The sequence below is a fragment of the Mus caroli genome, chromosome 6 (assembly GCF_900094665.2).
Source record: "Mus caroli chromosome 6, CAROLI_EIJ_v1.1, whole genome shotgun sequence".
Lineage (NCBI taxonomy): Eukaryota > Metazoa > Chordata > Mammalia > Rodentia > Muridae > Mus > Mus caroli.
The window spans coordinates 79,865,254-79,880,501 of record NC_034575.1 but is presented as its reverse complement, the minus strand read 5'-3'; the positions used below and the strand labels follow the sequence as shown (position 1 = coordinate 79,880,501).

Sequence of the window (15,248 nt, the reverse complement as noted above, 5' to 3'; positions counted from 1 at the left end):
GTAGTTAAGAGAGGTTTCTGACTAACACGTCACACCATTAGACAGAATCTGCAGGTCACTCCAGTGCTACCCCACTCCTTCCTTCCACAAATATTTACCAAGAGCCTGCAGACTGTTTTCTGTGACAGCACCTTGGATCCTCAGCCAGCTTGCTGAAGAGGAGGGAATCCTGGAGGCAGGAGGTGAGACAGCAGTTCTGCTCACCTCAGCCTCCAGCTGTCCTTGGCCTTTCCAGTGCTAAAAGCCTCTCTCAACCAATCCCACACCCGGGGGTGGGAAGGAGGGTGAAAAGAAGTGGAGAGGGTGGGGTCATTTCTTATGCCCACAAAAGCTCTTAGAAGATATGAGGGGGCTATGTACTCAGAGAACCAGAGGACAGGGTAAAATGTACTAAGGAGGGCTGTTAATTTTGGACAATGAGGGCTTGCCTTTCCCAGTGTTGGGTTGGCTTTACTCATGGAAGCCTCTACCCTCAGCTGTGGTGGGGCTTCGAGCAGTGACTGACACGGGTGACCCTGCCTAGGAGGGATTAGCAGTAAATGACATCCCGGCATTTCAGGCCTGTAATGACAGCCTTGTCATTAAATGGGGGAGGGGCAGAGGGATTTACGAGTTCTGCATTTGCTTTTTATTTCAGTCCAGTGGGTAACTGTATTTGTATTTAATATTTCCATTATATTTTACAAATGTAAGGAAATTACCTTGTGTGGGTACATTATAAAAGTAGACCCCTGAAGAGGTACCCGGGCAAACTGACATGTGCGTCTCTACTTGACTTAAATGGCTCTATCCCAGAGGACAGAGGGCCATGTTTTACTCCCACCTCTGCAAGTCTGCACCAGAGACAGTCCCACTGATGCCCACGAACAAAATTTATTTGTTCTACATAAAGGTTGGTAGAATGGAGGAAGGTGGTGTTTGGGCGCAGAACTCAGTCATCCTGACCAGGGGAGATGCCTATTCTTAATGCATAGCACTGGCATGGTCCTTACCCTAAGAGGTAGTGTGTCTTCATTTCTGGAAGGCTTGCAGATTCCCTCAACGAAACTCAACTGGTGGTCGCTCCTTGTCCTTAGAACCCCTCAGATGACAAAAGGGAATTCATATTAACCCAGGTAAGTCCTCACACCTGCCGGGATTCCTGGTGGTGTAACTGTCTTACACCATCAAGCGGGGTCCCTAGAATGGCAGTAGCCACCCAGCCTTCCAATGACCACACCTATTCCCAGGAGTCCCTGGCGGCGTCTTAATTTAAGAGAGCTTCCTGTACCTCCATGCCCTGCCCTAGCTGGCTCTCAGATCCCCAGGGCCACTCACATGGTGGCAGTGGTGGTGGGGGTCAGGAAAGTTGTACTCCACCTGCTCTAAGATATTGACTTGGGTGATAGAAACCTAGGTTTTCCTCGGTAAAAGAAAGTTGGTTACAGGCCTCCTGAGGCCTGTGGGAGGCAGCTGGGGGAAGCCAAGAGAGTGAGTCCGAAACCCCAGGATGGCGGAAAAACAACAGGCCTCAGGCCTGGGATCCAGTTGACCACAGGACCCGAGACTTCTTTCTCCAAGTGTCTACCTGGGAGAGGCCCAGACCCAGGATACTGGCATTGGAGGTTTGGATCTGGATGAGCGATGGCAGGAGAGTGCCGGGAAAGCAAGTTCGTCGCGGGGGTTGGAGGGGGATGGGTGAAGGGGCTCCGACTTCGGGTGAGGGCGGGAGGAGCCGAGGAAGAAAGCGTCGGCCAGGCCGGGCGGAGGAGCGCCGGAGCCGGCGGTGTCCAAGCGAGTGGGAACTGGAGCAGCGGAGCCGTGGCAGGGCAGCCTACCCTACCGCCCACCCAGCCATCTCTAAGTCTCAACCCACGCAAAGCTAGGTGCTGGGAAATAAGGCTGGGTTGAGGCGGGGAAGCATCCGACTTCCTGCGTGGCCCAGCCTTCCTCAGCAGCTGCCCACTCGGGTCCCTCCCAATCCTGTCCCTACAGCGCGCGCGTGACTTTCTCCGCCCTTGCTCCGAGAACCCCGGCGCGGAGGCCCTGGCTCTCGGTGTCGGGCTCCTCCAACTGATTCGTGTCCTTACTACACCAACCAGCCCGGATGGGCCTAGAGAGAGAGAGAGAGAGAGAGAGAGAGAGCGCACCGGTCCAGCTGGACGAAACAAAGTCCAGCCCCCTGCTTTGTCCCCCGCGTTCAGCTCAGTGTCCCGCACACAATAGGCACTCGGAGTATTTACAGGATGAACTACCGAATGAATGAACCACTGTATGAACTGAGAGATGGACGCCGTAGGGATGTCGGAGGCTCCAGGAAAGGCAGCTTGGTGGCCCAGGGAATCAGAGCTGCGGCTGTCCCCTTACCTCGTACCAGGATGCGGCGGCAGTGGTCTGTCTCACCGAGCGCCGGCTGTCCGTCGCTGTCCCCTCCGCTCTCCCTGGAGCCCGCAGGGCTGGAGGCGGAGGTCCCAGCAATTTCCCTCGGACTCGCGCTACCTGTGTCAGCACGCAAATCTTCCCCTCCGCGGTGCTCTCCGTGACGCCCGCTGCGGCCACCAGGCTCCTCCCGGCGCTTGGGGCCGCGGTCCCGCTCCGCGCCCCCATCGCCCATGCCCGCCGCCACTGCTGCTTGGGCCACAGCAACCGCTAGTCCTAGCTCAGGGTAGCAAGTCCTTCCCTGCCCCTCCCCACCCCTTCCTCCATCTGCCCCGCCCCCTACAGGCCCCGCCCCCGTCGGCGATTGGGCGCGAGCTGGGGTTCGAGGACTCTGGGTGGATCCCGTAGGCTCGGCGCAACCGGAGTTCTGTTCAGGGGGAGGAAAAAAGGAGGAGGGAGTGAGGGAAAGAGGGACAAGGGGAGGGAAGAGGAGAAGGAGGAGGGATAGGAGGAAAAGAGATATGTGGAGAAGGGGGAGGGGATGGTGTCTTCGCGCCTCCTCGCGTGGGGCGGTGTTTAGAGCCTGGCAATGGGAGACTGGACGGCCCCGTGGTACAGAAGACCGCCCCACACCCTCTCATAAACTTTATTACTCCCTATCCATTGGTCCCTCTCGCCCTCTTCTCTCTGTTCCCTATATCCCCAGGGAAATGCACCTAGCTTTCAGGCTGGCTCCGCTTGATGGATAACTCAGAGCTCGGAGGAAGGCGACCCTGACTCGACCCGGCAGAAAAGAGGAGGTTTGCTGGGCTCCAGAACTTGGTGCGGTGGGGGCGGCGGCAGAGAGTGGGGTGTAGGTCTGGGGTTCAGGGCGCGCGTCCCCCAGCCAAGGCACTCACACTCAGGCACACAGAGCAGCCACTTATTGTGGGGATCCCGCGAGTTTCGTCAGACAAACCCGGGAGGCGGATGCTGTCCCCAGCCGGGGTGAGGTGTGGAGCTGGACCGGCAGACCGCCAGGTTGTACTGCCAAGAGCAAACGCTGGGCTCTCCCGCAGCTCTGAGGTTGTTACTCCTGGCACTGACACCTAGAGAATGAGACTGAGCACCGGCTTTTTTTTTTCTCGCGCTTTCTGTCTTGGAGCAGCCCCTTGTTCAGTGCCTGCTCCGGACGGGTCTCTGGACAGGAGCCTGTGTCCTCTTGGCTACACGTTCTGCAGAGTCTCGCTTCTGTTTAGACAGCGTCAGGAGGTGTGGGGAACAGTCTCATTGTATTTGACTCAGCTTTAAAACAGGTTTGGGGGAAAGATTGAGAAGGAAGGTGTGTGTAACCGAGGGTCTATGGCTCCTTTAAAGGCCGGTATCCCGATCCTTCAGACTCTTCTTCCTTTCTTCCACTTGCAGATTTGGAATAAACCAGGTACCAGGGGTGAGCCAAATGCTTGGTGTGAGTCCAAGCCAAAGTACTTCAGGAGATCCCAAGATCTGGTAGAGGGTATCTATGACCACCAAGGGTAGGCTTGTGGGGTCTCTGTCTCTGAGGTTGAACAGGTGTTGGGTGTGGGGAGTCAGTCAGTGCCTTGATCTGTGTTGCGTGTGTGTGTGTGTGTGTGTGTGTGTGTGTGTGTGTGTGTGTGTGTGTGTAAAGAAAAGAAAAGCGGTAAGAGAGGATGCCTGCTGGGCCCTATTCGCAAAGAAAGGAAGGGGTGGGGGGGAGAAGACAGGACGTGTTGGAGAAGGAAGGAGAAGAAAGTAGAATGCTCTGAGCCAGAGACAACAGAGGAGGGATGGCTTCCATGGTGTGTAATTGGCCCGCAGAAGGGACAGTGTGGACTGTCAGTGCCTGCTGGTTGTATGGGAGGGAGAAGAGGGAGGGAAGGAAGGAGAGAAGGAGGAAGGGAGAGAAGAAAAGAGGGAGCTGAGAAAGCTCCAGCACTTTGCATAGTTAAGGCAACTAGAGAACTGTGACCCATCTGAGACCTAGGCAAAGTGGCCAGCCTTGTGCTGGTCCCCTCCTAGCTTGCCCTCTGGAGGGCAGTAGGACTTCTCAGCAGCCCCCACAGCCCCCCCCCATTGACCACCTTACCTGAGCCATCTGCATTTATCTCATCTCTGGCTTTCTCAATTTTTAAAAGTATGCCTTACATCTAGTATAGAAAAACAGAAGTGGAAGAAACTAGTGGAGGCTAGACCTCATACCCTCCGCCCAGGCAGCCTCCCCTGCCACCTACACAGCTGTGTTTGTGCCAACCAAAGCAGAGTTGTGTCTTTTCACAATGTTTTCTTTGGTTGGCTTTTCCAAACAGGGTTTCTCTGTGTAGCCCTGGCTGTCCCGGAGCTCACTCTATAGACCAGGCTGGCCTCGAACCCAGAAATCTGTCTCTGCCTCCTAAGTTCTGGGAATAAAGGTGTGTGCCACCACCAGCTTCTTGATGTTAAATCTTCACTTCACTGGTGGAGGAGGTCAATCAAGTCTTTTTCCAGGAGCCTTTTCTGGGCTCTGGTCCCCAAGTGAGCTGAACCATCCTTCCTGGAGAGGCTGATGGTTTTGGAGAGTGCTTTGGAACTAGAGTCTGGAAGTTTGGACTCTTCTGGGTCTCCAGGTGACCTGGAAGCTCTCAGGTGATCTGGTTCCTTGGTGCCACTGGTCTCTGGCCAGTCTTTGCACGTAAGGAGACTGTGTTCTTTAGTGCTGTCCTTGCTAAGGAGGTCTGGATGCTACTATGTTGTTATTTGGCCAGTGAGTGCCACAGTCACAGTGGGTGGGTGGGGGTGTTGCCTTTTTCTGAAGGTCTGAGTGTGCCCTGGGAAGGGAGGCAGGAGTTTTATTCCTACTGTGTTCTTCCAGTCCTTCCTGCTGCCTCACATCCCAACCTGACCATAGCCTAGAGAACCTCTCTTCCAACCTCATCCTTCTCCTCTCTACCCACTCCCTTCTTCCTCATTCTCCATCCCTCCCTTCCTCTTTCGGGTCTCAAGTAGCACAGCCTGGCTTCAAACCCACAGCTTTGTAGCTATGATCAACTTCTGATTCTTGTGCCTAGGATGCTGGAGTTATAGGTGTATGTCATCACCTTTCAAAATGAAGGCTTTATGCAGGGCTGGGAATCAAACCCACAGTTTCTTACATGCTAGGCAGGCACTCTACTGAGTGCAGCCTTTCCTCTGAAATGTATCGAAGAGCCAGAGTGAGCAGCCAGAGAAATTACAGCACAAAGGTGGTGGAGCAGAAGGACTGGAGGACATGATGACAGCAGACCTGGACCCAGCTTAGTCTAGTTTTTGCTTGCTGCTTCCCTCTTGCTGGGGTGTGTGTGGGAGGGGGGAGTGCTCTCTACTTCATCCTCCAGGAGTCTGTGTTGAGCTTAGCCTCTTGCGCATGGCCGGGCTCTTTCCTGGTTTGGGAGTCCTCCCAAATATCTCTAGGGAGGTCCTGGGGAGCATATTTGTGTTGTCCCCAGAGAATCCAGTGCTTATATTTGTCACCACGTAGAATTCTACCATTGCTAAAGGGAGTTTGGGGTAAGCAGGGCAAACTGAGTATAGACCTAGTCCTGGCTCAGAGATGAAGCAGACCTCACAGAAAGGGTCTACCCCTCACTTCCTTTCCCAGCCTCTCATCTGGGAGCCAGACCTCTGCACAAGCATGCTAAAGGAGGGCCCCTCCCCTGCCTATCCCATTCCCAGAGGGAGCTGATGGTTTCTGAGCACAGTAACTATGCTGGATGAGAAGGGGGAAGGTGGGAGGGGATTGAGTACTCTGAAATGTCCTTGTGGGTACAGAGATGTGCCAGGCTCCTTATGTTCTGATGCCTTGCCTCCTCCTGGGTTAGCCCCTTCAGGTTCACAGAGATATTTAAAAATAGTTAAACATTCCAGTATTTGTCATGTGTAGTGACATACACTTTTCTTTAAAATATTTAATTTTATGTATGAGTGTCTTGCATGCACTTATGTCGGTGCACCGTGTGTGAGCCTCGTGCTGGCAGAGGTCAGGAGGGTTGGATTTGTTAGAGCTGAAGTGGTTACTAGAGTTATAAACCACTAAGTAAACCACTAAGATCATCAACCACTAAGTAAGTGATGGAAATTGGACCCAGGTCCTCTAAAAGAGCAGAAAGCGATCTTACCCACTGAGCCATTTCCTCCAGCCCCTATGGACACATTTTAAGCAACAGATGATGGTGATGATGTGTCTGTGATCCAGCACTCTGCAAGGAGCTGAACCCTTGTACTGTAGCACAATGGGAGCAGGTGCAGAACTGGAAAGGTCACTGTTGAGGCTGGAGCAGGAACTGAAGCAGACTAGGGCTAACTGATTCCAGCTGGGGATACCAACTATTCCAGCCACTGTTGTGTTGGCCTTGGTCCACAAGGGTCCTCAGTTGGCAGAAGTGCTCTAGGCAGGATCCCCACTTCCCAACACTCTGGGTTCCATAGGTATGGCTCCGACCTGTCTAAGTGTCTCTTGTGGGTCTCCAGGCTGTTCCTTCAGCTCATGAAGGAAATCTAGTTGGAGTTCTGTTAGAGTTCAAGAGTGAGCCAATACCTGCTGCCCATGTGCCAGCCCTGTAGCAAGGAGCTGACAACTTTACAGAGCCGCTGAGTTCCTGCCTCGAGCCAGAAGTCTGCCCAGGGCTGGCTGTGGTGTGACAGTGGTGCTTATATTGGCATATAACTCAAATATCACACAGCTCTCCTATTTATGGTGTACAGTTCTGTAGATTTCAGTGTATCACAGTTAAGTGCAACCATCACCACCACAAATATTAAAGCATTTTCATAGGCTAGGGATGCTGTCTGAATAGAGTGTTTGTGTAGCAAACAGAAAGGCTCAGGTTTAATTCCCAGACCACGGGGACCAGCTGTGCTGGGCATGACTGTTATCCCAATTCCTGGGAGATGGAGGTGACAAGATCAGAAACTCAAAGCCATCCTTGGCTTCATAGCAAGTCTAAGGTCAGCCTGAGCTACAAGGGACCTTGGAGGGAGACTCACCTTTCAAGCTCCCCCACCCCACCCCGCGCCCCCTTCCCTCTCAGTCCTGAACCACTATTATCTCCCTGTGACTATGGATCTGCCTGTATGGGTGTCTCATATGAGTGGAATCTTACAGTGTGTGCACCCGTGACTGGCCTCTTTTTCTCAATGTGCTTCAAGGTTCTTTTGTGTATAGTATATACCAGCACTCCACTCCTTCCTATGCCAACTAGCATCCAGTTGTGCGACAGAGGCACTTCTGCCTGTTTACACTGTATTCAAATTTCGTCTTAGGTGAGAACATTTGGGCTCCTGATTCTGGCTGTCCAGCCAGCAGCTCAGCTAGAAGAGGAGCTTTTTAAGGAGCAGTCAGAGGGGAGAGGCTCAGGGAAGCATCGCTGGTCACCAGGTGGCTGTTTGTACCCCTTCAGTCACCTTCTGGAACCATCTTTTCCAATTCTGCCCGATGAGGATGGATCATGGAGCTGCTGGGCTCGTGGGGATGATGGTGCTGGAGAAGTGACTCAGAGCTGTGGGTCTTGACTAATCTTTTATGTCACCAACTAGATACTAATGGGTTGCTTAGCTTCTGTGTCATGGTGTCGTCCGTCCTCTCCCCCCACACCTATCTAATGAGAATGTTAGTTCCAACCCCTGGAATTGTTATAACAGTAATTAATTTGTTCAGACCATTGGCTCCCATGTCTGGTGCCAAGGAGGAAAAACAGAGGCTTGTATTGTTTAGGTGTAAAGTCAAGCATACACCATAGCTCCTTGTGGTCCCTCTTCTTCCTCCAGAGGAGGTTTTGGTAGCCAAGGACAGGAAATGGCTTCATCCGCGACCTCAGTTGTCCCTGTGTCTGTCTAAGGTAGAAAGGTGCAGAAAGAGCTCAGTTGGCCACCAGGGCTCCAGCACAGCACAGCAGCCAGCATGGTTGAAGCTTTTGCTTCTCTCAAGAGCCATTAGCTGTGAAGTCCAACCTAGAACCCTGATCTTAGGCATCCAACTTGGACACCTGGCACAACTATAGCCCATCTTTCCTTGTTTGTAGTTCTAGTCCAGTGTCCACATGGAAGTTAGATTTGAGCGATTTCCAAGCCTGAGCCTCCCCACCTGTCCACCAATCCTGTAGCCTTTCCCAGCCCCAGAGTACACCGTGGGAGGCAGCTAGGCATCACCCTTATGTTGGGAGAAGCAGGGGGAGAAGGTGCTGGCAGAGCTCCGCCCCCCCCCCCCGCCCTCCCAGCAAGTAACAGCCCCAAGGCTGGAATTTTCAGGTGCTTCTCTGAGCCCAGGATAAACGACCTGTACTATTCCCCTGTCTACCTTTGGGGGAGGAGCCAGTGTCCTTCTGTGCCTTTAAATTTGTGGACTGAATGAATCCAGTGCACCAGCATCTTAAAAATGGTTGGTTCCAGTGGGACAGAGACATTGAAGAGACATTTTGCTTCCAGTGTTTATCAGGAGTAACAAATTAAATTTCCTCTCTTGCTACCCTGTTTCCACATGAAGGAATACTACCACACAAAGCCACCACCCACCCTCTTCCATGTTCCCAGCACTGAGGATCTGGAAGTCCTATTGCTTGGAGGAGAACCTGAGGCCTCTTTGCTCCCTGGGGGTGGGGGGTGGCTGGGGAAATTTTGGAGACTCCTAGCTTTGGGTGAGCTCCCCTCTGCATCCTGTCTCACTGGGGACTGAACACAGTGTGTTTTGTGTGTAGGTCCTTTGTGTGACCTACACGCTCACTCTGGGAAGTGACTTCCAATAGGTGGAGTTGAAGAACAGTGTGGCTGCCTTTGCTGGCGGCTGCTGAGCCTCCTGGGAATGCCTGAAGACCCCAGCCATCGGCTGAGCCCCTCACTGCAGTTGCAGATGAAGGAGCCTATTCTATGATGCCCCTAAGGACTTCCCCAGTTCTCTGGAAATAGCTGCATGCTCCAGAAAAACCTTCATCTATCGGATGGACATGTGTCTCTAGAGATCTATGGACAGCTTTGCACTGGACAGCTAAATGCATTGTGTGATGCAGAGCCAAGGCTGGAGATCTCAGAGGTCCTGGTTGGGTGGGGCCAGCAGGTGGTTCTCAGATGTGGGCCAGGCAAGCCTAGGGTCTAAAGTCTGGTATCTAGTTTAGCAGTGTGAGAAGACAGAACACATGTACACAGCCGATCTCTGAAAACCAGAAAGGAAGCTTTCTCGCCTAAGCTCTGTTCAGCTATGAAACCAATCTAACAACTTCCAGCAAACCTGCAGACCCACACTTTGGGGCAGGTGCGCAGGTGCGATCTCATTTCACCAACTTTAATAACCAGTTTTTATTTTTACAGAGAAAAACATACATCTATGAAAATACAAGATATGAAGAATTATATGAGGGCAAATTAGGAGTCCCTCCAGACTCAGGCTCCATCACTAGGATCCCCGTGTTTTTGTGCCATTTCAGACAGAAAACTCCCTCCCTAGAATCTGGAATGAACTCCTTGTGTCTGCCGTTCTTCCAGCCTCTCTGGCTTTGGCAGGACACCAGATTCTGGCTTACCCTTCCTGGCTCTCGTCCCTGGCCAGCCACTGTGACCACTGCTTTGCCAGACCACCAGTGTGTCAGATTCATTTCCGTTCCGGAAGATTGGTATTTGTATGGTTATTGTTTTGAAAAAAAGAAAACGAATTAAATTAAGGGGAACCAAGGAGAGGGATATTTGTAGCTGAGGCCATTGCTTCCGTGTGGAGCCCTGGTTGTGCCCTTCAGAGCCTCGGGCCGAGACGGAGTGTGGAGGCTGTGGGGCCCCCGGGAATTAGCGCGTGGAGTGAACGTCGGGGCAAGAGTTGGGGTGGATTAGCGGGTTCAAAAGCAGGTCAGGGGGAGCTAAGCGTGGCGACCAAGTCCGTGCTAGGTCAAGGTCCCTGGCAAAGGCTGGCTCGAGCGATCTGCAGGAAGCCGTACCAGTCTGCAGCTGCCCAGCCAGGGACCAGAGAAATGCAGCAGGAACCCATGCTCGTCTGGAATAATTCACAGGACCCCGTTCGAGCTCCCTGGTTGAGCGTGTGCTCACCTGAAAGACAGGGTTTCTCTTTTACGTTTTAACCTTTTCTTTCTTTTCTTCTTTATGTTTGAGACAGGACCTCACTCCGTAGCCCAGGTGGGCCTCCAGCTCAGGGCCATCCTCCGGTGGAACCCCTGAGATCAGAGGTGTGTCTCATCAAGTCCCACCTCTTTGTTTTTATACTCCCTCCTTTCTGACCAGATAAATACATCGACCCACGCAGGTAGAATTTTCTTATCAAGAGTCTCTTTCTCCTCCTGACATCGGGGGCCATGTGAGTCAAATGGGGGGCAGGGATTTCTGAGACACAATAAAAGAATCGCATCCTTCTCTCCCTGCGCGAGTACCTGCGATAGGGAGGGAGAGCTGGGAGCAGCTGAGCCGCTTTTTCCTTTGCGAAAGGGAGAGAGGTGACTCTGAGCCCCGAACCTTTGTAGGGCCCTGGATAGTCCTCCCTTTTCTCCAAAAGACTCGTGAATTTTCACGGGGAACAAACTTGGAGGCGCGGTGGAATTCGAAATCCTGGTCTTGTTGGTGGCCTAAGAACAATTTACAAAGCAGCCGGGGTGGGGATGAATCCTCGAGGTCTACCGAGGGTGGTGGCCCCTCCCGAGTCTCTCGGGCCCTGGCATCCGGCTTCTTTTCCTCCCGCGCTGTGCAGGCCCAGGGAGTGGGGTACGCGGGTGGACTTGGTTTTGTTGAAATCCGGTGAATCTGGACTCGGGTCGGGCTGGCTTCACGGAGTAAACCCGTCCGATCCCTGCAGGGGAGAAGTTTCCCACTTCCAGCTCTGGGGAAAGAGCGGAAACCGAGGTGGCAGGGAGCAGTGTAAAGCCGAGGTGGCTTGGGAGAGGCCTGGGCTGTGGAGTCCCCGGGCGGCTCCCGCGACTTCTCTGGAATGCTTCCGCGCTGCAGGCCCTGGATGCTGGCGTGGACGTGCAGGGTGTAGAGCGGCAGGCCCGGATGGATGGGCTGGTGCGGGGCTCGGGTCCGAGTGGAGTAGGTAGAAGCTTGGCTTTGAGACACAATGAAAATAAGCTTCTCGGTTCCCAGTCCCACGGTGCCTGACATCTTTTCACTGGAAAAACGCCCAGAGCTGAAGGCACTGTCTCTCCTTCTTTAGGCGGGCATTCTCGCTTCGCGGCTTGCAACCGGCCTTCACAGTTCAGGCTGCAGCAACAGAAATAATGGGACTGACGGCAAGAAAGTATCCCAACGCTTTCCCGCTCTTCTGGAGCTGCCTCCACCCCCATCCCCGCCGCCGCATCCTTCTTTTTGAATAAACTTACCGAGAAAGTACAGTTTTGTGTGTAGCCTTTTCTGTTTTCTTTTTCTTTCTTTCTTTTAACACAAACTAGTATACTAGTTTTTTTAAGGATTCGTTCTCTCTCTCTCTCTCTCTCTCTCTCTCTCTCTCTCTCTCTCTCTGTGTGTGTGTGTGTGTGTGTGTGTGTGTGTGTGTGTGGTGGGCGACAGAAGAGGGCGTCGGATCCCCTGTAGCTGAAACCAGAGTAGATCTCTTAACCTCTGAGCCATCCCTCTAGCGCAGCTTAACTAGAAATTTTAAATTTACATCTGTTTATTATGTGTGTACATTTATGCGCATCCGCAAGCCAGGAGTCAGAGGACAACTTTTGGGAATGGGCTCTGTTCAACCATGTAGGTTCTGGGGATGGATCAAATCATTAGCTTGATGCTAGGCGTCTTTATCCGTTGAGTCATTTCTCTGTCCCTTCTTTATTTTTTCAATTGACCTTGCAGTTGAAATAGCTCACAACTAAAGCCATCCTGTCTGCAGCCTTCTCCACCCAGAGCAGAGCCTTTGGATATTTATTTTACAGGCTCAACAGCACAGAGACATCTCCACTGTGGAGAAACCATCCCCGACTTGCTTTCTAAAGGGGACAGTGAGGCATTTACTTCGGAATTTGTTCGGCAAGAGTCGGGATCTCAGATACCAACACATCGTCCTCATTCTAAGACATCCTCTGAAATCGAACCTATGCCGGGGTGTCCCTGAACAGAGCACTGGTGGAGAGCCTTCTAGGGAGAAGGAAGAGAGGTCGACCAAAGCTTGTGGTGAGCTCCCTCCCCCATCTCTGAGGAAAGCTGTTGCTCAGATAAAGCTCAGAGAAGTGTTTGAAAAGGAGAAACCCTAGAGCCAGAGCCAGCCGACCTAGGGATCTCGGCTGGCAAAGACTCTTGGCTCTGGGATTGCAAAGGGACACTTTCTAGTAGTGGGTTCATTTCAGAGAGCAGGTGGAAAAGCCACGGAAGGCCACGCCCTGGCTATCCTGGTTAAGGGACTAGGAAATAGATCTCATCCTGTGTTTGTAGGACTTGAGAAGATTAGAGTATCATTAGATTAAGTAATTGTTGTGGTTTGGGTCTTGTTAAAAGATATAGATAGATAGAGATAGATAGATAGATAGATAGATAGATAGATAGATAGATAGATAGATAGCGCCAGTCTGGAGTTCAGGCTGGTCTGGAACCCTTGATCCTCTAGCCTCTACCATCCAATGCTGGGGTGACAGATGTGCACTCCTCTACAGGGCACAGTGTAAAACAATTTAATAACTTTGAATTTTGTCATAACAAGAATATCTATGTGTTTTAAGACTAACTTTTAAAAAATAACTAAAATTACATTTAAAATTTTAAGATTGGCTTAAAAAATATCAGGACTCAGCAGAACCTCCTAGTATTACTAAAGAGAAGTGTGCAGAAGTCTTTCTCATACACACATCTCAGGAGGTGGAGATGTGTGACGCCAGTAACAATCTGCTATTCCGTGCTTCCTACTGCCCCAGAGAGCTGGGGCATCTTGGCTCTCCCGGGCTAGGTGGAACCATCTGTCCTTTGGCTTTTGGCAGCAGGAGAACCAGAAGGTCAAGGGCACCGTTGGCCATAGTTTGAATTCGAGGCCACTCTGGGTTATAAAGAAAACAAAAGTTTCAAATCTATGGAAAAGTTACCAGAAGGCCCCAGCACAGCGGTTTCTCTCTTTCTTCCCCCATGAGTGTGTAGTTAGTGTTGTTGGAGTTAGTAAACTACAGACATGATGCCCTTCCTCTTCAGTACTGCAGTGTGGCCTCTCCCCCGTGGGAAGACTTTGCTCATCTCAGTGTTCAGGACAGACTTGAGAAGGGTTGACTTAGCAGGCTCCCTCACTCACATTCCATCAGCTAGCCTAGTGATATCCTTTCTACTCTTATTTTTTTTTCCTGGCCCATATTTTAATCCAGTATTATCCCTTGCATTCTGTTTTAAAATCCTTTTAGTCTTTCTTAGCTAGAAACAGTTCGTCTACTTCTTTGTCGTTGCAACGTAATTTTGAAGGACACACCCAGTCTTTACACACATTTTAGTTTTCTAACTGATTGCTTTTTGAGACAGGGTCTCACTACATAGCTCAGAGCAGCCTGAGAGTTCATGATTTTCCTGCCTCAGTGACCTCCTATTTTAGTTTTGGGTAACCTGGCACAAAAAAAAAAAAAAAAAAAAAGCTGTACAAAGAACCCTTGTCCTGACCTATTTGTGCATAAGTTGCTGTCACAATGCTTAATCCACATCCTAACAAACAAAGACATTCTCTTGGGGTCACAATACAGTCACTAAAATAAAATAAAATAAAATAAAATAAAATAAAATAACAACAAAAAACCCCTGCACTGTCCCAGAGTCCCCCGCTCTGCAAAGCATCACAGTCACCGGTGTCCCGGAAGTGTTTCTCATGTGTTCTTAGTTTTTGTATTTGGTCGCTGTTTCTCTCTGGTCGGTTTGGAGAAGTTTAAGGACCGTCTTTGCCAGATCTTCATGGCAAATGAACCCTCAGTGTGGATTTGCCTCATGAGTCCTTGTGACCAAACTCCGACTGTGCACCTGTGGTGAGAACCTCTGTGCACCCACCTGTTCTCACCAGGTCCTCTCAGGTGGGATGTGATTTGCCCAGCGATGGAGAAGCTACCAGGCCATTGGAGAGGGAGATGGGATTTTGCTGATGGTGATGGTGGTTAGCTTTTTGTTTTGATTAGATATTTTCTTTATTTACATTTCAAATGTTTTCCCCTTCGGAATCCCCCTATCCCCTCCCCCTCCCCCTGCCTCTATGAGGATGCTCCCCCACCCACCCACCCACATTCCCCCACACTGGGGCTTCGAACAACCTCAGGCCCCAGGACCTCTCTCCTCCCACTGATGTCCAACAAGGCCATCCTCTGCCACATATGTGACCAATGCCATGGGTTGCTCCTTGTGTATTCTTTTGTTGATGGTCTAGTCCCCTGGAGCTGGGGGTGTGTGTAGGGGTGGTCTGGCCTGTTGACATTGTTGCTCCCTCCATGGGGCTATGCCTCTCAGCTCTTTCAGTCCCTTCTCCAACGCCTCCATCTGGGACTCCAGAGCTCAGTCCAATGGTTGGCTGCAAGCATTCACCTCTGTATTTGTCAGGCTCTGGCAGAGCCTCTCAGGAGACAGCTATATCAGGCTTCCATCAGCAAGCACTTCCCAGCATCCACCATAAACATCTGGGTTTGGTGTCTGCATGTGGGATGGATTCCCAGGTGGGGCAGTCTCTGGATGGCCTTTCCTTCAGTCTCTGCTCCACACTGTCTCCATATTTCCTCCTGTGAGTATTTTGTCCACCCTTCTAAAAAGCACTAAAGCATCCACATTTTGGTCTTCCTTCTTCTTAGGCTTCATATGGTCTGTGAATTGAATCTTGGGTATTCCAAACTTTTGGGCTAATATCCACTCATCAGTGAGTACATACCGTGTTTGTTCCTTTCTGACTGAGTCACCTCACTCGATGGTGGTTAGTTTTAATTGTCAACATGACCCAGCCTAGAATCACCTGAGAG

General features: G+C 51.4%; 1 protein-coding gene and 1 long non-coding RNA gene across 2 annotated transcripts in view; one reads left to right on the top strand and one right to left on the bottom strand.

The window, feature by feature from the left end:
• Nucleotides 1–2,644, bottom strand: part of Vax2 (ventral anterior homeobox 2) — a 28,146-nt gene extending 25,502 nt beyond the window's left edge. Inside the window, exon 1 of the mRNA XM_021165758.2 lies at nt 2,347–2,644. Within this exon, the coding sequence (XP_021021417.1) occupies nt 2,347–2,593 (247 nt within the window). The 5' untranslated portion in view covers nt 2,594–2,644. The remainder of the gene's footprint in view (nt 1–2,346) is intronic.
• Nucleotides 2,645–3,064: 420 nt separating this feature from the next.
• LOC110297072 lies at nt 3,065–11,685 on the top strand. Its single transcript, XR_002378245.2, has 3 exons — nt 3,065–3,158; nt 9,786–11,385; nt 11,510–11,685. It is a non-coding gene; the product is annotated as an uncharacterized LOC110297072 (long non-coding RNA).
• The last annotated feature ends 3,563 nt before the right edge of the window (nt 11,686–15,248 follow it).